Below are 26,122 nucleotides of genomic sequence, written 5' to 3' on the forward strand. Positions count from 1 at the left end.
AAACAAATACTAACTGAGCAACAAAATATCAGAGCAATACCGAAGGACTTTGTGGTCTTCCAGAATTCAATCCAAACAAGATTAATTGAATCAACAATTACAGTAATCCTAGTCCAAGAATCAAGCCTAATTAACAATGTATAAACCACTAACAATTAGCATAGAGACTAAACAAAGGAATGCACCATAACTTTCAGATGAATCCATGTCGATCCAGCAACAGAGAACGAACATATAAACACCTATTATACTTAGACAACTAGCCCAATCTCAGTGTTACATTTTATCATCACATAGCATATTAATCACCAAGTTGTTCAGAGAGCAGAGATGAAAAGGGGGAGTAAACCGAAATACTCACAGTGTTATTCAGCTAAAGGCAAAATCAATAGAGTCAATAAGCAAGACAAGGCACAACTTTACAACCGCTATCCCAAAATTCCGATCACCCGTCAGTTGCTGTTGGTGAGAGGAAGACGGAGATACAACACCTCACCGCAGTGCGTCGGTGCGCGCAGGCAAACCTCGGTAAGCACAGCTCTGATGATCACCAACCAAAGAGCTCCACCAATTCCTTCCAGTCCCAAATCACCAAACCACAGCTCAAGCTCCACACGGGTTGAGCTCAGAAGGCGATTCCCCAAAGCCAAAGAAGAAATCCGGTGAGAGAGCTAGAGAATGGAGGGGATTTCTCTAAAATCAGTTAGCGAGAAAGAAGAGGTCGACCTACATATAGATGGAGCGGTGCCTTCCAGCCCCATAAACCCCTGGAAGGGTCGGGAATGGTTACGCCACCACTGCTCTGGCCGTCGCCCGCACCCTCCGTGCTTTCTTATTCTCATCTCCTCTACCCTTGCCGGACCGATGCCCCCCACCTTGAACCCTCACTGAAATGGGCTCGGGCCTCATCAAGGCCAAATGAGCCAGCCGGTCCAACTGAGCAAAGACCCATAAAAACATTAAAATTCATCAACATATTATGCTCAAGAATATAAATCACCTTACAAATGGAGACTAAAAAATGTAATAATTTGAATTCCATTGTAGGGTTCATTTCCTATGCTTACAACTTGAGATATATATTTGTTTCATTTGACTTTTCCTGGCCATTGCAGAAGAAATCGAGATGGTAGGAATTTACCGCCGAGGAGCATCAAAGACTAAATTTCTTGGCAAGTGGAATATTGTGCTTCGCAAGTGGAACTTCTCCAGATGCTGCAGTAGATGGAACTTTTGCTTGCTATTTGATGCAAACTAAATTTCTTTCGCTTGTTGAACAAAAGACTCACACAAGGACTCTACTTTTACTTGGCGATAGCTATGCGGTAAAAATATAGAAAGAGATAGATGTTTATATATCCACCCTGTGTTAGCGCTTTATGTGTGCCGGTACTCAATATTTAGTTTATGTGCATAGGAACCCCATGACTTTTTCCTACTTCCTCTGATTCTAAATATAAGACCATTAAAACATCAATATGATCTCTAATTCGATACTTTAACTATCAATATATATATATATATATAATTTTAAATAGAAAGAACTATATATTATAAAATTATTTTTTATAATGAACCTAACAGCATCAATACTATATTTTCAATCTATATGTTTTTTTAGAAATTGATGGTTAAAACTAAAAATGTTTGACTTATAACATCTTAAATTGACTTATATTAGGGATCAGAGGTGGTATATAGCAAAAAGAGTCATGCAAAACATATGGCGAAATATGGCTAGAAACCGTTGGATCAACTATTCTTGCAAAAATAATATGGCAGTAAACTATGTTTAGTAGTACTTTTAATTGCAGCCATGCAATATTATATGGTGCAATAATTATTACCAAGATTTCTGTAAACTAAATAATCTCCAAGAGACTTATTTGAATGGACATGTACCAGCCCAATGACATTCGAATTGGAATTGGTACCGATCGTTTCCCTCCTGCCCAACCAAAAATAGCATGCCAGCTCTAAGAAAATCCCTGGATCAACACACAAGAGCACACACGGTTTCGCCTGCACACACACAGGAAAGAAAACCCAAAGGTGGCCCACCCGTCAGTCTCCCCCACCCGTCGATTCCGCGACCTCACCCAGAGGCGCAAATCCTAAGCTCACCCGTCTTCCTCCACACCACACGCGTGCGCGTCGTCTCCTCTCTGCCCCCAAGACCAAAAGCAACCCAGCCCGAGCACCCCAATTTCCCTTCTCTTCCCCGGCGACGTCCCCACGCCCGCCGCCCCCGCCCAGATCGGCGCATCCCCCGCCGCCGTGACGCCTTTCCGGTGCCCCAGCCCCCCTCCCCCGCGCCCCCGTACCGTTGCCCACACCGAATCCTCGCCATTCCGCGCCGCGAGGTATCCGCCCCACTGTACCTCTAGTGTTAACCCTTTTGGGGGGGGGGGGGGGGCGTAGTGGCCTGTGCGTGCGGGGGTGGGGCGTGCCTAAATAGGCGGGGGTGGGCATGGGGGAGGGTTCTGAGGGCCGCGCCGCGGGGGCGCAAAACCCTAGCCTCGAGGCGGAGGAGGAGGCGCGGCGGGTCAAGGAAGAGCTCGCCGACGACCTCAACGGCGACCCTGCGGAGGAGGAGGATGGCGAGGAGGAGATGGTCGTGGAGGAGGATGAGATGGTCATCACCTCCGACGACGAGGACGACGGCTTCGTGCCGCGCACGCTGGAGGAGGCCCTCGTGCCGCGGGTGGGCACGGTGTTCGACTCCGTGGACGAGGCCTTCGCGCTCTACAAGGCGTACGCCTACCGCACCGGGTTCCACGCTGTGCGCCGCACCTGCCACAACTACGAGGGGCTCCGCTACCGCTCAACCTTCACCTGCACCCACGGTAGCAAGCCCCGGGCAGGTGCCGCCCCCTCTGATAGCCCAGGCGCTCGCTACCCGCTCCGCAACAAGCTGGGGGCAGCCGCCCAGGAGAAGAAGGCTCGACGAGGCGCTACCGAGAGGACTGGATGCAAGGCGATGCTGATCATCCATGACAAGCGAGTGGACGATAGGTGGAAGGTGGAGTCTGTGGACTTGGAGCATAACCATCCTTGCACTCCCGATATGGTGAGGTTCTTGAAGGCGTATAGGGAGATGCCCGAGTCAGTCAAGAAGAAGGCCAAGATTACTAATGAAATGGATGAGATGGTGGAAAAGTCACTGAGTGAGATTGCTGAGACCAGGAAGTTCCCGACACGGCCCAAGAGGGGTGCTGGCGGTGGGGCTGGTGTTGGAAGCCAGAGGTTTTGTAGGATAGAGAGTTTTGTGCAGCGGTTTGTGGAGGATGACCTCATTGCGCTCAAGAAGTTCATTGAAACGATGCAGCGCAAGAAACCAAACTTCATTCACAGCTGGGATCTTGATCAGGAAAGTCGCGTGAAGAATTTCTTCTGGACTGATTCAAGAGCCCAGGCGCAATACCGCTACTTTGGTGATGTCATTACACTTGATGTGATGTATTTACAGCACTCTCGCGCCAGCCTCCCGCTGGCCACACTCCTTGGGGTGAATAACCATGGCCACCTTGTGCTACTTGGCTGTGGCCTGCTCTCCAGTGACAGCAAGGAGAACTATGTTTGGTTGTTGAAGAGGTGGTTGAGCTATATAAATGGCAAGTCGCCAGAGGCGATCACAACCAGCTATTCAGATGTCATTGCAGAGGCTGTGGCTGAGGTTTTTCCAAATGTAAGGCATCGATTCTGCTTTTGGAATATCTTGAAGAAGCTCCTAGAAAATGTGGGGCGTACACATGAGAAAGAGGCGATTTCCTCAAGATTCAAGGAGGTTGTTTATGATAGCGTCACTCTTACTGACTTTGAGAAAGAGTGGGGAGCCATGGTTGACCAGTACAAGCTCAAAGACCACGAGTGGTTCTGTGCTCTGTACAGTTGCCGGAAACAGTGGGCTCCTGGGTATGTCAATCATTCATTCTGGGCTGGTACTTCTGCTATCAGGAAGGTTGAAAAACCAGATCCATACTTTGATGGTGTTGTAACAACTAAAACTACCCTACCAGTTTTCCTTGAGCAATACGAGGCTACTTTGAAAGGGAAGTTGGAAAGGGAGGCGTATGATGATTTGCGCTCATATTATTCTAGACTCACTTTGCTGTCGGGATTACCCTTTGAGGAGCAACTATTGGAGCTCTACACGGTAACCATGTTTCAGGCATTTCAAGACGAGATCAAGCAATTGATGCATGCTATTTGTAAAGAGGTAGACAGAAGTGGGAATTCAATTACCTACATGGTCAGTGAGTTAATACAGGGAAAGAAAGTTGACTATACAGTTGTCTACAACAATTCAGACAAGGATGTTTGGTGCATTTGTCGCTCCTTTCCCTCACGAGGCATTCTTTGCAGCCATGCTCTGGCTGTTCTGAAGCAAGAGAATGTGCTGATGCTGCCATCAAAGTACATCCTCAACCGCTGGAGGAAGGATTTTAGGATACTTCATTCATCGGCAAATGCAAATTATGCGGAATCAGATAGAACATTGGGTATTTATGACGACCTCTATAGTCGTGGCCATGAGTATTTTGAAGATATCATTGATATTGGAGCAAGAGAACCTGAGCTGAAGGAGTTCGTGTTGTCAGCCATGAAGGAAGCAAGGGACAGACTAATTAGGCCTGATCACACACAACAAGGTGATCAACGGGTTGATGTAAATATGTCTGTGACTGGTCAGGTGTCCACAGATACAAGAGTTGATGTGAACATGACGTCAAACACCTCAGCCCTGTTTCAGGGGGACAGAAGGGTTGGTACAGATATGACATCAAACACATCAGCCCTAGTTCATGGTGATACCATGAGATCAAACACCACGGCTCTGATTCATGGGGACAGAAGAGTTGAGTTGAAAATGCCAGCAGCCCACCTTATTCATGGTGAGGGAAGAATTGACATGAACATGGCATCTCCTCACTTGATGCAGAGGGAAAGAAGAGTTGATATGAACATGACGTCGCCACACCTGATACAGGGGGACAGAAGAGTTGATATGAACCTGGCATCACCCCACTTTATTCATAGCGACAGAAGAGTTGATATGAACATGGCATCCCCTCACCTGATACAGGGGGATAGAAGGGTTGATATGAACATGGCATCCCCTCACCTGATACAGGGCGACGCTAGAGTGGATATGAACATGGTATCCACTGCTCAGAATGGGGTGCACAATTTCGATTTGGTGAATGTAAACATGGAGAGTGGCTCGTTGCCAATGGCTGCAGCAGATTTTATGCAAATGCATCCGCACCCACCAGTTTACCATCCAAAGCAACTTCTTGATATGAGAGATCAGGTTATGGATGCAAATAAGAGACCAAATATGGACACCAACACTTATTTTATGGGAGGTAGTATGCATGTGGGGTAGTTTGGTTGTGTAGTCCTGTAACCTTTCTGTTGGGAAAGGAGGCATCCTTCCTTATTTTACATTGACATGTAATCATGTATGTTCTTAGAGCAGGCAGTACAACTAAACAGCTAGGTTTTAGTGTTGCAGGCCAACCTTTGACTGTTGGTAGCTTTATTGTATTCTGTTCACTGTTTGGCAGTTGTGGCAGGCTGAATGCCATTATCTTGTGCGTATGATAAAAAGGAAAAACCTTTCTTATCATCTATCTACTAGTGATTTGGAAGCGAGATGCCTCTAGTTCCAAGATTACACAGAAATTTCTGGGTTGAGTTGTTGATTGATGATATACCTCTGCATCATGACTATCTTGCACCTTGTTCTTTGTGTGGTTTAGGTGCATCATATGATGCTCATCTGCCATTTATCGAGCCTTTAACTTGTACATGGGAAATGAAAGATCAAATTTGTTCATCATAGTTATGTAACTTGATTATCTGTTGGTAATCTATGTTATAAGTTAACTGACTTGTCTTTCTTTTTCTTAGTAATGTGTTTCTTCTGAGACAATTGGCGAGAGTTCAGGAAAGGGAAATTTTGGCTGTAGCTGTGTACCAAAAGAGCTTGCTAACTGTTACTGTTCAGATCATAGTGGGTCGACCGGGTCGCAGGTCGGGGTCGAGGTCATGAATGGACATGTCCTGCCATTGCCTGTAGCTGCTTGCTTCTTTTTGCTGCTTTATGCGGCACTATCTGCCCAGTTTATATTGACATAACTACTTTGATCCTTATGCTTTACATGGGAAGAAAGATAATGGAAGAAAGAGCCTAGTCAGTGCTATTTGCTTTATTTGGTTCTATTGTCCTGGACCTCTTGATGGCTTGCTAGATGCCTAGATCATTGCAGAATGGAGACTGTATACTAGTCGAATATATTATGATGCCCTTGGCTCCTTGCCGGTTTCTTTTGGATTTTTTCATATCCCGTTGCAAGTTGAAACTTGCTGTCGATCTGTGTTTTCTGTCATTGAGTTTTGCAGCATGATGGAAATAGATGATCATCCTTGTGACGTGCCCTACTAAATTCGCTTCATCAAACCGTGAAACAGTATTTCCATTCCAAATGATGATGAAAACTGACCCTAGAGGAAAGACACTTTCAGAGGCTGAAGCAAGCGTACTGCGAAACATCATGTGAGTCTTAGGAGTTTCAGTATTCAGAGGCTGACGCAAAAGTACTGTGAAACATCATGGGAGTCTTAGGAGTTTCAGTAAGGTGCACTTTTCAGCCCTTCACTTAGAAGGTTGTATCATTGTATGTTATTTGAGAAATGCCTTGCATTTTTTTTTGGCAGCAGCAGTGCAACTACTTGTGGACAACAATACTTGCTGGTCTTTAGGATTCCAGGTGTGTACTTTTCGGCTTGACAAAACTGTCCATTCAACAGACAACGGAGTTCTGTGTTTAATCTTGCAAGTGTAATTGAACTTGATTAAGATACAAAGTATTCCCTTGTTTCGAATTTTTTTACCAAAGTATAGACAAAAGGATCACCTTTTGTTGTCAAGACGAATGGATTTATCTTCTTAACAACACAACCCTTTCTAAGTGTACCATCTAACTGCTTGCATGTAGATTTTTTTGGGAATATTTATTCCTTTTGATCACCATGGGAACATTTATTCCTTTTGTCTGCTTGTCTACGCAGAGAAGGTTTCACCCCCTCCCAACTGATTTTGCTTCCAACTAACCAACATTTATCAGACATGTCATGAACAAGCAGCTTCGACCACAAGGCTTTTTGTGACCCCGCTGCATGGATCTCCAAAGTAATTCGACGACACTGGTACACTGCAGTTGCTCACCCCAATGCAGGCCTGCAGAGATTCCAGCAACTCATAAGGAAAAGAATCAGTTGACACATTGAGACATGACAAGTGTGGAGCAGCTTGTAGTTACCTTCTGAACAACTGCTAGAGCCTGAGAGCTGCTGCATTCGCCATGGCTGTAGCTCCCACATGTGCCGCTCGGTGTCCCGAAGCTTGCAAACTTGATGCTGCTGATGACCTGGCCTGCTTTCGGGCATTCCAGGTGAAGTGCAGGTCCAGGTCTCTGCACCTTCTGTTGGGGAGAGATCCAGCTATCGATTTGGGCTGGATGTGCCTCCGACACGTGTACGCACACACTTCCTGTCTGCCTCATCACAAAGGATATCTTGCTTGGGTCGCCACCAAACTGCTCGAAAAGGACTAGATCATTGCTGCCTGGCTGGAGAAACGAACGGGGTACATGATACCTGTTTAACAAGGTGAGAAACTCATTTAGTCATTTAGTTCTTGCAGTTGCTATATTTCTTGTGCGTTGTTATAAAACATAATCAGAGTGCTCCGCATCACAGTGGGCATGCGTAGTACAATTTTGAAATTGTCTGCCTTCCATTTTTCATAGTTTCAGTACTGACAAATCTAGCAGTGTTTCATTCTTGAGAGAAAAGTTGACCGCCATTATGATCTAAATGTTATTTTTTCCCAGAAGAGTGTTTGGATTTCCTTCAGCGAGAACATATAAAATATTAAAATGGGGAAAAGCTAGAACTTGCTCTGCATGTAGGGAACAAAGCGGAGTTATGAAAATCTTAGAATGCATATTCTGGGAGATTTGTGGAATTCTTACAGAGTCTGTGATGGCTGCCCACATTTCTTGAGGCATTTGCTTGAACTATAGGCTCCTCTGTAGTTGCATGAATTAACACAGCCACTTTGTGGAGCCAGATTTGTTGGCCAGTATCGACCAATGCTCTGTCCATTCACCCATGCCTCACCTTTTCCCATTCCCGTGAAGTCTATGGCAACAGGATCATCACCTGCAGGAGCCGTGAACTTGGTCTGCATTCGGAGCATTGCAGTTAGCACATCAACCAAAGGTTATGACCCAAGGAAATGGATTAGCCAAAGTGCCAAATAGATAAAATGTATATTTCTAGCCTTTTGAGCCCATGCTGCTAGCATGCAAAAGCCAAATGTAGCTTAATTTCATTGCCATATGATCATACTGACCTTGTACCAGATCAATGGTTGATTGATTGGGTAAGCATTGGCTGAGACCCATTCTGGAGAGACTTCTGAAGGATCATACAGATGCAAGTCTTCTCCTCTCAGTCCAATCTGAAGTAGCAGAAATATGATTAAGAAAAGCCAACTATACTATGCCTATGGTTGAGCTAACTAGTAAAGGGAACTCAAAACAAAATTTGCCAATATTTTAGTCAACCCGGAAATAGCATACTGTGGAGTGCAGGCTACCTGGTATGTCCAATCTGCAGAAGACAGATCGAGTGCACCATTTGGTCCACTCAACTTTATTGGGCCAGTAATTCCAGCACCTACCAGGTCAAAAAATGCACCATAATTCTGTAGGCTCAAAGAAGTTGAGGGGAAAAGGATGTTAGTTAAGTGTTAATACATATGCTAAAATGTCAACTCACATATGTAACATAAAAATGCAGTGGAATATTCCATGTGGCATCTCTTTTAAGGTGAAGATGAATTACCGACAGCCCAACTGTTGCACTCAGAAGATCTATCTTATTCCTCCCAGGTACAAGCGTAATTGGTTTTTGGAATGAGATGAGTGAGCTGCTAGCACTGCCCGAAGCACTTCCTGGTAAGATCAGTACAAAAATATGGTTTATGTGTGAAAGACCAATGTTTATAATCAACATCATAATTCAATGCCATATATGAAAGATTTTGCACTATCACCTCAAACTTACCTGCAATTTTTCCATTGATGTAAACCTGAAGAACATGTCCAAGTGAGTTTATAAGCAGATTGGACTGGCTGCTGTTTAGATAAGGTTCATCACCTTTAACAGTAACGCTGCACAAAGTAGCATAAGCGGTGAGGAAACTTGTATTGTTAGTTTACATTGTCATATGCAGAATTACAACAAGGCACATAATCATGTACCTTGCTGAGTACCAGAGGAAATCACTGGCATCTGCGGTGGTGTTTATCTGCTCCATCAGTCCAGGTTTTGTCAATGCATTGTCCTTTGTGATACCAACAGGCTCTATGGCGTAGCTCCAGCCAGATAGCGCTAGTTCTGCTGTGATGGACGGGTCATCTAATGTTTCGGTATTGGATCCCAAGTATCTCATTTCTGGACTTGTTGCCTGAGAATTGATCTGCAGATTGTAACCACGCGTACAGAATCAGGTTCGCGATCAAGATGTTCTTTCCCAAAGCAAGTGCAAGCAGCACATGTCCATACCTGAGCCGTGTTTAGTACCACATTCTTGCAGTCAGGAAGGATGCTGACAGACCACGCAGGGAGCTTATATGTATTGCCTTTGAAGGTGACAGTTTTATCGGATTGAGCATCTATGTTGGCAAGGAATGCTGCGCAAACTGAACCAGCCTTGTATATGTGCGCCTGAAGATAGAATATGCACTTAACGTCACTTACCCGACTAGGCAATGAAGGTAAATACTATTCCTGGACAAGATTTGCTACATTTCTGCATTATTGAATGGTTTGTGTTTCTTTCCTGTCACTTAAAAGAAGCTGCTTTTGTAAAGGAGGACATACCTCAGCATTTTGACCCAGAGAAATGTATGATGGATCAGTTGCTATGAGTGCTGGTTCGCATAGCTTTATTGCCTTGTGCACATCCCTTAAGTGGCCCCACTTTGGCTGCCTGACTAGTCCTGAATCACATGTTGAAAAGGGTGCAAATAAATCATCGTGGATCATTTTTTTGGGAAAAAAAATATTTCACCTTGATCCTTATCCATGCTAATGTGATATACCGATGATCATCAAACATCAAACTTATTAGGCTATTTGTCATCGCCAAACATTATTTTTCCCCCCTAAAAATGTCATTGCCGATCATAGTTGAGCATAGTTGAGTAGTTAAGGTATTCAATTTACACAAGGATTTCATCGAGCATTCTTGTTTTTTTTCCTCATTGCCATATATAGGTGATGAAATATTTTACCCAAAATCACTGATGCTTCAGTAGTCAAAGGACCATTTGTGATGCAGCCCCCCAGTTTCAGGAGCTCAAGATAAAACAGGACACGCCCAGGCCAACAAGATGCTTACCGTACTCGTCGATGGGAGCATCGTAGTCGTAGCTCGTGGCGATGAAGGGTCCTCCGGAGCTGCGGTCGAGGTTGGTCCCCCCATGGTACTGCGACGACAAGATCTAGAGTTAGAAATGCTCCAGCAGGACCAATTGGCAGCATCAATGCGCATTTCAATTGCTCGTGCATCTGGTCGAGCAGGCTGGCAGAACAACAGACACGTAGAAATGGGAGAGCTCAATTCTGCACAGTGCAGTGCAGCAGGTAGTCATACCATGTAGTAGTTCTGGAAGGTGCCGCCGCGCTGGTAGAAGCGCGCGACGGCGAAGGCGAGGTCCTGGACGGGGCGGTAGGGGACAGCGCCGCCGAAGGAGAGGAACCAGCCGCTCCAGTTCTCGGTCCACAGCTTGGGCTTGCTCGCAGAGTTGGGCGTGAACTGGTCGCAGTAGAACCCGTTGCAGGTGTTGATCTGCAACCACCTCGCGCTGCTCAGCTCATTCATTCCACTCACCGATTCACGTGCCGCCGCTTGCTAGATGCGACGGGGCCATGACAGGAAAAGGCAGGCAGAGCCATTGAGTGAGTGATCACGTACGATGGGGTCGGGCGCGTCGGACTGCTGGCACATGACCCATGGCACGCCGGTGTCGAGCGAGACGGCCATCCCGGCCGCCCACCGCATGTACGCCTTCCCGGGCGCCCCGTACGCCGAGTCGATGTTGCCGTACTCGTTCTCGATCTGGGACAGGATGATGGGCCCGCCCTGTGACGCGTAGAGGCCCGCCCCCTTCATCGTGTCCACCACCTTGGCCGTGAACCGCTGCATCTCCGCCTTGAAGGGCTCGTTGTCGGTGCGGAACTTGATCCCGGGGATGAAGTGTAGCCATAGCGGGAAGCCTCTGCAAGCATCGAGCAACCGATTCGTCTCGTGAGCTAGCTTTCTTTTCTCCTACCGGCCGAGTAGTGACGAGGCGACTGAATGGTGGAATGAGGCTGCTGACCCGTAGTTCCACTCGGCGCAGACGTAGGGCCCGATGCGGAGGTGCACGTAGAGGCCGGCGTCGGCGACGGCCTTCACGAACCCGGCGAGGTCCTTGCGGCCCTCGAAGTCGTACTGCCATGACACATTGACACATCTTGCCCATCAGAATTACTCTAGTAATTCTTGCAAAGTAATAATTGTACACGAGACGAGAAGCAAAGAAAGAGCCTAGGAGTTGGAGGGAGAATATGGCATAGGGTGCAGAGGAAGCAAACACCGCCCTTTGACACATGATGGCCAGGAGATGATTACGAAAGAAAAGATCAAAAAGCTACTACTATATCTAGGTGAAAGCATTGCTGGAGTTGATTAGAGAAAAGAAAAGATGCTACAGAGTAATAACAGCGAGTATGGTTGTGGAGTACTGCTGCAGCTACGTGCCTGTCCCCGGACTGGCTCGTGGATGTCCCAGAAGACGTACGTCTCGATGACGTCCAGGCCGCCGTCCTTGGCCTTCTGGATCAGCCCCGGCCACATCTGCAACAAGCAGAGCCACCGCCGGCATGTCAATGTTTGCTTACCGACAACAGAGGAGCCTCAGCGCGCCTGCGAGAAAAAGTGCTGTATTACGTACGTCGGGTGTGCTCCTCGGGTAGTGGATGGAGCCGGAGACGAGCACGCGCCGCACGCCATCGATGACCAGCGCGCGGTTGTCGTACGTCACGTTCGCCGCCGACGAGGCGCCAGCGAGGCAGAGAAGCAGCATCGCCGCGGGAAGAAGCAGAGCCGCCGCACGCGGCACCGCGGCGGTCGCCGCCATTGCCGCCGGCCCCCCTCGGGAGAAGACAGGAAGAAAGGAAGAAAGAACACCGCCTCTGGAACGTGGCGTTCGGTGTACTAGCTAAAGCTAGGCTAGCACCGCCCGGTATTAGTAGCTGGAGGTGGAGTGAGCGCGGGGAGGAGGAGGAGTTGCTCGGTGGGGGCGGCACGCGAGGAAAAGAACGAAAACCCCGCGCGCGCGGCCTGGATGGACTGATGGAGTGACCTCCGGGCGAACGGGCTGCCACCGAAGGGAGCGCGTTGCGAATTGCGATGCTCCTGTAGCGATCGATTCCGATTCGATCGCTTTCTGGCTTTGTTTTTTTCTTGCGCGGCGTGTTCTGGTGGATGTGGGGGAGGAGGTGGTGGTCGTGGTGGTGCTCTTCTCTTTGTGCCGCTGCGTCGCGGTTAAAAAGGCGGTGCGCGGCAATGGGGTGGGTGGATCTTTCCCTCCTTCCCCTGCTTTCTTCCGGCCTCTGCCCCGGCGTCCCGGCAAGCGGCGCTGTTTGCTGCTGCTTGCAAGCAACAGCAGTACTGCTGCTCCGCACCTTGGCTTCTCGATGAACGAAACGAAAGGGAGTGAGGTGTTGGAAAAAGAAGAAATTACTCCACTGCTGCAGGGGGAAGAAGTGGAGCTGGAAATCGCAGAGGGCAGGTGCTGTGTTGATGGTGGCGTGATGGTTGGGTGGTACGCACGGCGTGGGTGGGACGGGGACTCGATAGTCATGGCACATCTTTGCTGCTCACCGCAGTCCGCGGTGATGCTGCTGCATGTGTCCTTGGCATTGGCCTCACAAGAACAAAGAAAAGAAAAAGGTTACTCGGTGCCGTAGTGACCGACCGACCGGCGTTGTCGCTTGTGTAGCCTACTCTGTTGAGCTCTACTGTGCTAGTACGACGTGGGTCAAGGCCGGCGTTGTCGCTTCCCGTCTCGCCTAGCTAGCGATGCGTATGATACGCTGCATCGCTGCTAGGCTACGAGTATCGTCTTTCCTCTCGCTGGGGTGTTTGAAAATGGCGAGAGTAGAAGGTAGTGGTAGTTTTGGGCGGCGGAAAATGGTTGCCGCGACCTTCGAGGATGCAGCACACGAAAGCAGGGCCGAGTTGTCGCCGCACTTGTGTCGTCAGGTCAGGGAAGAAAGTGGCCTCTGAATTTTGGCACGTCCACAGCCACAAGGCAGGAGTAAGTGAAAGGACATGGAAAATTGTAGGCAAAGCTTTGCAGGAGAGGCTGACTGATAATGTGTTTTCCTTCTCCGTGCTAACTCAGTTACTTGTACTACAATGTAAAATGTGGATGTGGATTTGGCCATTTGACTTCCGCAAAAGAAGATTTGGCCATTTGGGCCAGTGCACTTACGCTTCTTTTCGACTAGATTTTTTCTACACACAAAACGGTATAGCTCTTTTAAAAATTCTGATTGAACGAGGGATAATATTTCTTAGTATCTAGAGGTTTTCTGGACCAGGGCAAAGTACATGCCTTTTTTTTCAGCACTTCTGTCCCTATGCATGGCAGCATGGAGACCATGTGAGGCAACTGCTAGTCTCAACAAAGTATTTGAATTTCCGAGGCTGCAAATCCTCAAGCAACGCACGAACTTGACATGAACCTCGCTGTGGGATCGATGTACATGGGCTATGCACCTGGTTATAAAGTTCAGACAGAGTTATAGACTAAGAATTGAGCAGGGTACAAGTGTGGTACCGCAATTCGTAAATCTAGCAGCACCTATTTTCCTGCGTGTGAAATGCTCTGAATTTGTGCGCTCTAACCAAACAGAAAGACAAACAAATAGAAAGTAGCTCGATCTCACACAGTCAAAGCTCGCCACTATGATCAGTGGCTATCTTATTCCCGTCCGTCACATTGACTAGCGTCTGAAATTAACAGGGCCAGTAGGCCAGTGGCCACAGGATGTGTCTGTTCGTCAGAAAACTGAGAATGGCAACGTAGAATCCTAGCCTAACGCACCGAAACATGAAGTCGATGCTCGTGACCGGCAAAAGGCAGTTCCATTCCATACGCCTCAAAATGCCACATGTAGAATATGAACTCCCACGCAACTAAAACTGCCAACTCCACTGTGAGAGCTCGTGACGACTATCGTTTCACAGTAGGACGCCAGGACGAGGCTCTGAACTCCATTTTGAGTGAGTTGGCCAACACCTCGAGTCCCCCCCCCCCCCCCGCCTTGGTCCGAGCAGTGGTGTCCAGATAAAGAAACGGATACGCCGAAACGGATAAAGAACGCAACGGGTGAAGCAGAATGTTCAGAGCAGAGCTTCAGAGGCTGAAAGAGATGCAGGTGCAGGTGCTGCGTCACTGTTGCGATCCCGTCCCTGCGGTTAGCTGCGGCATCTCTGTACCATGCATCTACATCGACTTCATGTCCTGACAATATCTGATGTGCTCTCCCTTGTCTCCTGCGCCGGCTTCCTCCAGCTCGTAGCCTCCTCGTGTACGTGTACCGCGCCCGCGCGTGCGCTGTGCGTCGCCTCCTGTCTCTCTCGGCGCGCGCGCGCGCGCGATGCGGATTGGTTGATGCGCGCGTCGGGATTCTGCGCGCCGCGGTGCGGTGGCGGTGCAGAGAAAACTGACGTCCAGGTGGCTCCGACTCGCGAGGATAACTGGACGTTTTGGAATCGTGCTCGTCACCGGTCATCGCCTCGATTTGTTCTTTCGTTTTCCCGTATGCATCTCGGTCGAAATCTGCCTTCCTAGGTACGGACGTCGGGGCGTAGAAGCTGAGACAAGTGGTACAGTGAACGGGATTAGTTTTTGCTTGGAAGGGTTAGCAGGAACGGTCGGAGTTCGAAACACTCCCTTTCTCGGCAGCTTAGTTCGCACGTACGAAAGGTGCACCCCGGCCCGGAGTTCGCTGCGACAAACCGGGAAGCGGATGAGCACGGCGAGAGCGAGTGACGAGGACACATGCGTGTTCGCAAGATGGATAGAAACTTGGAGCCGCCGTGACGGATGGCAGCGCCGCAGCGGCTTCACGGCACGGCACGGCACGGCACGGCTCAGGCCAGCGTTCCTTGGAGGCCGCGCGACAGGAACAGCGCCGCAGAGCACGTGAAAATTAGCAGCACCGAGCGCCGAATTCGATAGCATCTGACGAGCAGCTTTGAGTGGCTCCGACTGCGCGTCGAGCTCCACTGGAAGAACACAGCCGGTCTGAAATGAAATGGAGCGCCGAAAGGTTAGGCTACTTCTCCCAGATTCCTTACGTGCTCGTCTTCCCACCGGATTTGCCGGAGAGTTTTTCTCTTGCCACAGTGCTGCACGACTGCTGTCTGTACCTGATAAGGCCCGGAATGGTCAGATCATCGAAGGCGACAGACAACTTGGTGGCCATGCAGCAGAACGGATCGGCACGATATCTAAAGAAGTAAAAAAGAAAAGAAAACAATGTAGACGAACAAGATGGCATCTGGACGTCGCGTCATTGCACATACGTGCTTGGCTCCATCCATCAATTTAAGTTATCTAGTTTTGGAGTGCACATAACCTCCTGAGATGTACAAAAAATGGTGTCACGCAACACGTTCAATCATCTAATACTTGCGCCGTGCAAGAGATGCAATCTGGCGAGAAGAAACGTGCGTGCGTGCTTATCTAGTTATCTGCTCACCGAAATATGGCACAGATGCAATCGTTCCACTCTTTTTGCCGGATTACAATAGCATAACCCTATTTTAAGGGGCACCTCAGTCTGACCACAGTCATTAGTGGGTAGGTGCGAAAGGATCGATCCTCTAACTTTAGTGGTGTTAAGTCAGAGACAAACAGTAAATCTATTTATCAAATATTGTAGTACCAGATCTGAACTGTTTACCTTTAATCCAATAGCTCAGATCGTGTGACTTCACGGATAAATGAAGTAAGAGAATCTCAATCCGGTGCGAAAGTAGCTGACCAAAACAAACGCCATTGTGTGACAACAACTCTCTAATTCTCTATCGTCCAGTCCAGAGTGCTTCTTAAAATAGATGATGTTTCAAGAGGTACATAACTGAGGACATTCTCGCCTGTGACTGAGGCCTGTGCAACGTGCTACTGCAAAAGACCAAGTCGGCAACATCATCACCTCCTGCGACATCAGGACACACTACACATGCATGGCTGCCACATAAGCACCGTTAATCATTCTTCCCTAGACGGACCATGTGTAATAGTCCACTAGCAGTAGTGTACCACCAGAGACATTATAGAAACCGGATCAGGTGATATAATAATCTAACAACAAATCCCCACCGGCAGGACAGCGCAACCTTTCGACATGATCTCTGAACTCTTCCTGACACAGTGACATTGTTGCGTTAGGTACGGGCTTCATAGCTCTGGAGTAGTAGGTGATGACTGAGCTTGAGACTCGATAGTACTCGCGATAGCTGTGGATTCACCAACGCACTGATGGGCACATTATGAAACGACAAAGCCGGCGCAACAACTTAAGAGCTGCCGGGATCAGATCAGAGCAGGCAAAACAACCTAAGATATTCCTTCAGTTCCCATCTTGCAAACGCAATCAGGACAGTTGAGCAGCAGCATTCAAGGAGAAAAGGATTGGAATGTACCCAGATCATGTGAGGTCGATCCAAAAGACGGTGAATGGAACCGTAAGCTTACTTCAGCATTTCAATCCGCATAAATATTATCTCATATGATCAATCCAAAGAAAAAGCAGCATTTGATACAGCAACCAAAATGCCTACATGAGGTTTTAGACTCTCTGCTTTAAGGGATATCAAGGGCAAGGGCAAAAAAGGTTCTACATCTCACATTACAACCTGAGAACTGCTATCAAGTATCAACTCGCCAAAAGAACTAGCATTTCCAACTCTGAGAAACAAATAAAGGAGCCGATGAATTGTACAAGCTATTTGAAGCAGGATACCATGTTGACGACTGCTGCAGGACTATGGGCTACCATGGAAATATGAAGATCTCCTACTTCAGGAAGGTTGATGATACAAAAAGAAGCGCATAAGTGACACATGCGGTGCTCACTTCCAAGTTTCTAGGACCAGGCAATATAGGAGGAATTACAGAAACCATCAAGAAGGTGCCAAGAAACCAGGAAGCAAAGAAAGATCCAAGCCTGAATGATCACATAAAACTCAGCGTCAGGAATCGATCATACCTATGCATTTCTGAACATCAAAGAGTACTTATTTTTGTGAATATTAAAGCAGAATGTACACAAAAGGTTAATAATCACCTAAAGCACTGAGAACCATGCATGCTAATGTCAGCAATAGCAATTAAACTTAATTGGAAGTAAATGTAGAAGAGCCCACTTAGAACATGCTATTATCAGTCAATGCCACTATATTCTGCTTCTTAATCTCTATTACCAGGCCAAAAAGGTTATGCCAATCTTTAACTTTAAATGACCTAAACAAAATAAAATGAGTTCTAAAAAATGCAAGCTGTTCAAAAAAATTGCAGTGTCCATTCACAAATGACTACCCTCTGGTCCACCCTGGTAGCTGTCTCAGAAACAAATGGTCTGTGAATCTGCAAGCATTTGCACACAATTTTTGTATGCTTATGCATCAGCAGTTCGAATTATTTATTGAACTATGAACTGGCATTATTGGCAATGAGTTGACACTTGACAGGCCCCCACTCACTCTAGATCAATTACTGAGCAACTAGCACTACCCAGACAGGCAGTTTTTATTGTGATGATCTATGAATGAATATCATAAGGAATACTGGCAAAGAGACTATCTGAGATCATGGAGCCAATAAAAACAGGTCCTCAAGAATATCCTGGTTAAGGAAACAACAATATTCTGGTTTAGAAAACTACAACATCGTAACAGAATCTGATTAAAGGAGGCAATGGGGAAAGTATGCTTGCACCACAGGGACAGAAAGTTTGTGGGCTGCTCCTGTCATGGGTCATGGTCCAATCCATGGCCCATTAGGACCGGCCGGCCCAAAAGCCCGCTCAAAGGTTCTGTTCACGGGGTGTGAACAGTGACGCGCGTACTGTAGCGTCGGCCGAGTCCACACCTTTTCTTAGCCATTAAGTAGATAGGGTTATCCATTACTTTCCAAATTGTAATAGATTATTTATGAGTCAAGTTAGCCTCTCTATATAAAAAGAGTCAAACTATTAATAAAGAGATAAGCAAGAATTAGAAAGAAAACACTTATTCTTGCCGTCCACACGCCTGGTGCCAGGCTGACCCTCACCTTCTCTCTCGCCGTCGCCACCTCCTTGCGCCCAAATCCTAGCCACTGGCGACCTCCATGGTCGCCATCCCCCTTCAATCCTCCTTTTAAATAAACAATCACCATTACATCCGGCATCAGAGCCCACTCTAACATCATGGATTTCGTCGGAATGATCGATCCTACAGTCAACTCAAGATTTATATATGCAGATGCGATTGCGAAGGACTGCATCGACCTCGACAACGACAACCACCATGGCTAGTCCTTAAGTGAACAGTACCCATGTCGCTCCGATTTCTTCCAATCTTCATGCTCCACTCGTCTCCGATACTGTGTCAGCAACTTGAGGAATTTCGCCAAGAACGCCGACAATGGTTTGTTGATTTATTCACCGCCCTCAACGGCTCTTGGGATTCAAAGGAGACGTCTAAGCTTTCTTTCCCATTACCGCGCCAACCACCAGCCTCAAATGCATGTACCAACAAGGATGATCTGCAACATAAGCAGCTTCATCGAAGGTCATGACCAACGCTTCTCGACGTCCATCGGCAGATGACCCGCAACATCGCCTACATGTCGAACATCGGTGTTCCCTCTACGCCGATCTTCCACCTATCTCAACGTCAGGCGGTGCTGCCCATGTCCCACTAGGTGAGCCCGACGATGACTCCTCCGCCGGCATCGACGCTGTCCTCCACGACTTCACCAGGCCCACTACCACGTCGTCTTCCGGGATGCTTCTTCCGACCTCTCCTTCTAGCTCAGTGCAAGGCGGGCAGTTCCATGTGGATTCTACTACACATAGCATGAACAGTACCCATGATACTATTTATCAGGAGTTGACCGCCTTTGAGCGTCGTCCGCCAATGACATCTTCTTCGACACGCATGGCGTCATCCCATCTTTTGCAGAAGCTACTGAGAATGTGACCAGGGACTTCCTTTTCACAGCCCACAGCGTTCAGGAGGAGCACACGACCACTACATAGGATTTTGCGATGTCCACGGTCACGGAGTCCCTCATTTCATTTCAAGTTAAGAAGATGGGAAATCACCGAGGCTTATGGCACCTCAACACCTGCAGACTCTCGTTGGCCATCCACAGCCGACCTGGAGTTCACGCTCAGGGTAGGAGGCTCTAGTGCGTTTGATGCCACTGAACCACTATCAATCTACAAGTCCTTCGGTGAGAAACCTTCGAACTCGACACCAAATGACCCTACAGCGACATTGATCCGACGACAGCTTCCATACCCAGTGGCGCGGACCGGCCGCCTGATTCAACCTCCTTCACCCCAAGTGACCGGGTCAATTCTCGGGTCACCCCCTGCATCTCTTCGGCAGCGACCACTTGCCTCCACTCGTCGACCATCTCCTTCAACGATGAGTCCTCTATGCCCTTAGGTTCGCCATCCCATACGTTGTTATTCGCATCCTTATACGGCGGCAATGTGCAGTACCCCTCCCCGACTACCTTGCCTAGTTGCCTTCAATGGCGAGAGAAGGTTCCAAGGTCACAATCGTCTCCATGTTCCACGACACTGCTGCTTCTACTTCAACAACGGCGAAGCGACCACGAACCACCCCAACAACACCAAATGTCCCCCAGGCATGCTTTTTAGATGGCCTGGACAACACGTTTCCTTCGTGTTGGGTTGATCAACTATCCTCTTCTACTGTAGTCGACCAAGATCAATGACCGCGCCCATCCAGTTGTCAACAACTTCATCTTTGGACGTTCTACACCGACAACAGTTGCTTGACCTCCATTGCATCCAATAGCCATCAACGTTCAGGAGGAACGTACGTCCACCCTTCCTGGCCACATTGTCTCCAACAAGGCCGTCCACATCGTCACACAACATGGTTCAGAGACTGTTCTTCCACCAGTGGCCTTGGCTACACCCATCATGTTGCCAACCGCCAAAGTCCAGATGGTCACCACCATACCATCCTTCATCTTCAGGACATTTGCCGCTCTTAGGATGCCTCGTTCCCATGGGAACCAAGATGATCGTATGTCACGTGCATGATCTTCAATTCCCCTGCTCAGCATGTGACGAACTACTAGTGCATGACAGATATCAACATCAAGAAGGAACACATTAACTCCGTCTTGCAAAAATCTTCCAATGGGCACGACAAGGATGCACGTGGATACAAGGGAGTACTATACTGCAATCATCTTCAAGGGATTCTACGACATCTCCAAGGACGTCGTCACCATAATCCATGTCTTCTCCAAGCTCATTGCCAAGTATCTCTTCTTCGTCAACATCAACGGCGCAACAATGATATACATACTCCTTCGACTCCAAGTCACCGTCGTCGTCATCAACACAAGGCGAATGGAGTTCTTCATCAACCATCTCTGGCACTGCCTCATTACGCCAGAAAGCTGCATGGGAGCAAAACTCGTCCTTCAACATGAGGCTTTCTCGGACTTCAACTATAGCACATACTGTAGCGCTGGCCGGGTCCACGCCGTTTCTTGGCCATTAAGTAGATTAGGGTTTTCCATTACTTTCCAAATTGTAATGGATTACTTAGTGGCAAAGTTAGTACAAACAAATGTTGTGGTACTATGAGGAACTAACTGTAGACTAATGCAACTGTATCCTTAACAACCTAAAAGCCAAAATAAAACAATGTAAGAAAAAGAAAACGTACCCATAAAAGAATGTTCGCCATCCACTTCTGATCCTCTTATAAATGAAATAGATGTTTGCTGCACAAGAGATGGCCACCTGAAGAGTTGGTCCTTCTTCAGTAGGAAAAGCAAGGGTAAGTGCTCCAAGCAAGACAAATGTAATTGCTGTCTGCCAAATGACTTTGCTCGGTGGTGTTTGAAATCTTCCTTGAATAGCCTTGACCGCACGTGACTGACTCAGTTCCCTAATTTTTTTCTTGAGATTCATTTTTGGTTTTTTCCTATCAAAGAAACTCTGCATGATAATCCTGTCATGGGCAGACTCAATTGCATCAACACTTGGCTTATGGCCTGCATACTTGCTTATCAGATAGTTTCTTGCAGCTCGAATTTCTTCTTCAGATGCTTCCCTGCTGATTCCAAGTCGCTGAAATGGATCCTTCACGTGGATTCGAGGAAAGATGGCTGAAGAAATTAAGTGGTTAGATAAGATTTACAAGGATCATCATACAAAGGAACTACTCCAGACATCGAAATTGAGAGGGCAAACAAGCATATGTTGTTGCATTTTTTAATCCTGAGCAGTTAGTGTCTTTTCAGTTTCAGTTCCAATTTTGCATGCAGTTAGTGGTCATGCATGTTTGCATTCAGTTAGTGTTTCTGTTTCTGCATGTAGGAGTTTTTCGAGTTTTTAATCAGCCGTTTCTTCAGCTAATGTTCAGCTGTTTCTACATGGCTGTTAGAGAGTTGTTGTTTGGCTTATAAATAAAGAAGAAAACCATAAAAACTGCAAGCAGTTCAGCACAGCACAAAAAAATTCCTGCGTGTTCTCGTGTGTGTTCTGCTCGTGTTTGAGTGTGATCGGCTCAAGATTTCGAACATATGTTCATGTGGTTTTCATAAAACAATGTCAAAATAGAAAAATGAAAAGTGGTGGATATGAGGTGATACTGACATTACTTAGTTCTCTAGATACATAACAAGTCAAATGTGGCACCTTATTCCATTCAATGTTTATATTTTACCATCTACAATCTATCATTATGAAAACTAAATTAGTAACTTGACATTAGCAGAAATCAACTGTTCCTTAGTAAGTCATATGTCAGGGTTACTGAAATTCAATATGAAACAGTGGTTAAAACATCTCAAGAGTCTGAACTCTGAACTGATTATGCAAGATTTTTTCTTGGTATAGACATAGGCAGCTAATACTCACGAGTCGAAGAGTCGGCCATGTCACCAAATGATGCAGTTGCCAGTGGTGTGACTCTAGCATTTCTCTGCGTGTAACAGAAAGGAGCCCTATACTTTGTGTATCTGCATTGTAGGATTTGGATGAGAAAATATATTTATCACAACATGAACTAGAGGAAAGCTTTGATATGGAGCCAATAGTTATAAGAAGTATAAGATACCATACCTATCCACATTGATGAAAATCTTATTCTTTTCCATGCATCCCCCGTTGAAACTCAACGAAGAGACAAGTCCCAAGGGCGCACTTGACACCCTTGAAGTAACTGGACATCGCAAAGTCCTCGGCGGATCGGTTGCTAGACCGTGAGCCAACATCTCAATGGATGGATAAATAGTCTAGAATCGTTTTTCCCTGCTAAGCAAAACAACACTACATCAAGAACAAGTAAACACAACAGGAAAAATGCCAAACATTAACATAATGTGTCACCACTCGACACAAAGACAATTGTGCCATGGGCACAACAGAAGTATGATGTACTGATATGTGGTTGTCCACAGGTTAGAGGTTGCCAACTAAAAGAAGGGACCTCCATCATTTATCTTGGATTGTGATGAGATTGGGGACTTAAACCCAAGACCAGGAAGACCAAAACCTTTGCTCTACCACTAGGCCACATGATCAGGGGCAGATCTACCACCCCGGCGAGCTCTGACGACCGCCAGAGGTGGCCGGCGGAGCGCCCACCCCCCTCTCCCCCCGCCGGCGGTGGCAGATCGGAGCGCTCACGACGTACCGTTGCGATGGGCGACGCGTGCGGAAGGCAGAAGCCGAGACCGAGAGCGCCGGCCGGTGTATGGGAGACGCGTGCGGAAGGCAGAGGCCGAGCCGAGAGCACCGGCCGCCGGCGGTTGAATGGCCGACGCGTGCGGAAGGCAGAAGGCACAGCAGCACAAAGCCCAGACGGATAGCGCCGCCGAGATCGGATATAAATATCCTAATACGCGTGGTGGAGGAGACCGTCATCCCTAGAAATAAATACTAATGCGTTTAGTACTTGTTAAGTCTAAATTTTTTTATTTAACGTTTCTAAAAATATTCGGTCAATTTTTAAAATATTTATACGAGAATTATAGAAATTATATGTGTAGAATTTTTAACCGGTATTTTTTAAATATGTGTAAAGAATCCAAAAATTATAAGATTATGAAAGAATGTATTTTTGACTGAGGAGAGTAGCGTAAATTAACTCTCTCACTATATATTAATTTTAATTTTGAATTCTCCACTGCACGTGATTGTCCTCGAATGTACAAGTGGTGACTACAAAACAATCTGAAATGAGAAAGAGTGAACGTGTTCTTGAACCCCTACTTTTTTTCTTTTCTTTTTGTGGAAATTAAACTGGAGCAAAAGCCCTATTGTCGGAGAGTGAACTCTTGTCGCAGGGATCCCGAGAGACCCCTTTTTAGAGATTCGGCCGGGGGGATGATCCTGGAAAAACTTGTTTGGGAAATAAGCGGGAACGGAAATAAATGTGATGGCCGGCGGGAGACGATCACCCTAATGCAAGAAAAAGTGGGTACGCCGGGTTTTAGACAGGTTCGGGCCGCACGGAGGCGTAACACCCTACTCCTGTATGAACACTATATTTATCCTTAAAGGGAATTCTTCAAGGAGGTATCTGGTTCTAAGGGGAGAGCTGTTTACAAAGAGCTTGAGGCTCTTATGTTCTAGCTTAACTTGAGCTGGTTCGAGTGTCTGTCGATCTATCTTTGGCCTGGTTCGTCGGAGATTGTTGGTCGTCTGGTGGTCGAAGGCCTTTTTCTCCTCGCTTTTAGTGTTCTCCATCCTTTCCTTTTATAGGCACGCCGACCCCAACATATCCTGAATGGGAAAGAGGGGACGCGAATGCCAAGGTGCCACGGAGAAAGGCGTAATCATTTCATTTTGGCGAAGTGACAGGGGCGGTGGAGAAATGCGGCGCGCATTCGACCACCAGCTGCTGCGGAAGCCTCGGGGCGCCCTAAAAGGGGCCCACCGGTCAGCCTCAGAGGTGCCCAGTGCGCCCACCCTGTCTTGTTCTTCTGCCAGGGCAGGGTGGCAGGCGGAGTGCTTCGATTCTGGCAACGTTATCCCGAGGCACCTGGATGAAACGGGACGGGACCCGTGCATTTAATGGACCCACGGCCCCCTGCTAGTGCATGGCAGGGTCTGACACTGGGGCGTGGGCAGCTGAGGATGTCAGGATGTCAGGATGTCAGACCGCGCGTGCCTATTAAATGCGGCATTGGGCCTTTGACTGGATGACACCCTGACGACGGGACCCTTCGGGTCGTTGAATGATCTTGTGCGAACCTTCGGGGCACCGAGTCCTCGGGGGCTGCCACGTGCAGCCCCGAGCACTCTCTCCCGAGCACTGCGGTGGGACCTTCGGGGCACCGAGTCCTCGGGGGCTGCCACGTGCAGCCCCGAGCACTCTCTCCCGAGCACTGCGGTGGGACCTTCGGGGCACCGAGTCCTCGGGGGCTGCCACGTGCAGCCCCGAGCACTCTCTCCCGAGCACTGCGGTGGGACCTTCGGGGCACCGAGTCCTCGGGGGCTGCCACGTGCAGCCCCGAGCACTCTCTCCCGAGCACTGCGGTGGGACCTTCGGGGCACCGAGTCCTCGGGGGCTGCCACGTGCAGCCCCGAGCACTCTCTCCCGAGTACTGCGGTAGGACCTTCGGGGCACCGAGTCCTCGGGGGCTGCCACGTGCAGCCCCGAGCACTCTCTCCCGAGCACTTTGGTCTTAGTATTTGGACCCTGCAGATCATCGGGGAACTAGGGTGCTCGGGAACCAGAGGCGGCGGCCCCGAGCACCTTCTCCCGGGATTTAGCTTTTTCTTACCTCGCAGGGTGGTGACATGTGGTGGATAGCCGGCCTGGCCTCGGGACTTAGGGACCCCTGGTTCTGAATACACCGACACCTATAGAATCAACTGAGATGGACCTAGCACGCTAAAGAATTTAATCAAACCTAACCAGAATCGTAGATGGATGGACAGATTAGCACCTCACCACACAGTAAATAAATTTGAGTAACCGTTGAAGAGAAATAAATCTTTGAATTCAATTGGTTATAGTAGTGGATAATCTTCAAAGACAAAACAAAACTCTGAGGAAAAATACATGGAACACCAGGGGTGGAGGTAAGGAGGATGCCATCGGCAACAATTGCAATGGACGAGCTTGTGGCTCAGCAGATAGTGTGCTCATCAACACTATCAACAAAAGGTCGTATCATATGCAGTCCAATTTTTAGTCAGCTCAGGACACTTGGCCCACCTAAAAAATTCATCAAGAGTTCAAGACTAGACTTTATTTTGCATATTACACCACCCACCTTTTGCAAATTGTAGGGAGAGCTTACGAAAGGGTCAGATGCGTAAAATCTAGAATCTGAAAAGAAAATATGTTTGATTGACTGTATCTACTATTATAATCTAGTTTAGCGGTATAAATATTTGATTTTATCCTAACTTTATTCCATAGTTTGATCTGACGGATGCAAACTCTGTATCTGCTCATGCAGGTGGGTCCTCTGCATCCACTCATATATGTGGATCTACTTGTTCATCTGTATCTGTTTATACAGATAGACACACCTATAATATTATAAAATCGTTTTTATATAAGTAATCAATCATAATCTCAACTCCTACCTCTGCTTATGCAACCTCAAATTTAGTTTACTAAATAAAAACTCAACACAGTCTATCCAAACGGATACAATCAATCAAATATGATTCTTTTTAATAAATATAACCCTAC

The 26,122-nt window shown here is 47.5% G+C and overlaps 3 protein-coding genes across 4 annotated transcripts; 1 reads left to right on the forward strand and 2 right to left on the reverse strand.

Annotated features, from left to right (window-relative positions):
• Positions 1-2,143: 2,143 nt before the first annotated feature.
• Positions 2,144-5,654, forward strand: LOC133912078 (protein FAR1-RELATED SEQUENCE 6-like). The gene has a single exon (XM_062354642.1). It carries the CDS (start codon positions 2,471-2,473, stop codon positions 5,387-5,389), a length of 2,919 nt encoding a protein of 972 aa, XP_062210626.1. The 5' UTR covers positions 2,144-2,470; the 3' UTR covers positions 5,390-5,654.
• A 1,154-nt stretch (positions 5,655-6,808) lies between these two features.
• On the reverse strand, positions 6,809-13,214 carry LOC133912079 (beta-galactosidase 6-like). Its single transcript, XM_062354643.1, has 16 exons — positions 12,078-13,214; positions 11,885-11,980; positions 11,463-11,575; positions 11,057-11,360; positions 10,736-10,930; positions 10,481-10,568; positions 9,961-10,079; positions 9,643-9,804; positions 9,339-9,556; positions 9,142-9,248; positions 8,920-9,029; positions 8,672-8,779; positions 8,426-8,533; positions 8,043-8,254; positions 7,329-7,665; positions 6,809-7,246 (listed from the first exon to the last, which is right to left on the reverse strand). The coding sequence occupies exons 1-16, from the start codon at positions 12,261-12,263 to the stop codon at positions 7,139-7,141; spliced, it is 2,571 nt and encodes an 856-aa protein (XP_062210627.1). The 5' UTR covers positions 12,264-13,214; the 3' UTR covers positions 6,809-7,138.
• Positions 13,215-16,881: 3,667 nt separating this feature from the next.
• Positions 16,882-23,315, reverse strand: LOC133912080 (protein CHAPERONE-LIKE PROTEIN OF POR1, chloroplastic). Of its 2 annotated transcripts, none has more exons than XM_062354644.1 (5): positions 23,105-23,315; positions 22,531-22,719; positions 22,327-22,427; positions 21,128-21,572; positions 16,882-17,370 (listed from the first exon to the last, which is right to left on the reverse strand). In XM_062354644.1, the coding sequence occupies exons 2-5, from the start codon at positions 22,680-22,682 to the stop codon at positions 17,220-17,222; spliced, it is 849 nt and encodes a 282-aa protein (XP_062210628.1). In that variant the 5' UTR covers positions 22,683-22,719; positions 23,105-23,315; the 3' UTR covers positions 16,882-17,219. The 2 variants fall into 2 exon arrangements, with proteins under 2 accessions (XP_062210628.1, XP_062210630.1); XM_062354646.1 differs by lacking the exon at positions 23,105-23,315 and adding an exon at positions 22,964-23,094.
• Positions 23,316-26,122: the final 2,807 nt, after the last annotated feature.

This window comes from Phragmites australis, chromosome 3, assembly GCF_958298935.1.
Source record: "Phragmites australis chromosome 3, lpPhrAust1.1, whole genome shotgun sequence".
Lineage (NCBI taxonomy): Eukaryota > Viridiplantae > Streptophyta > Magnoliopsida > Poales > Poaceae > Phragmites > Phragmites australis.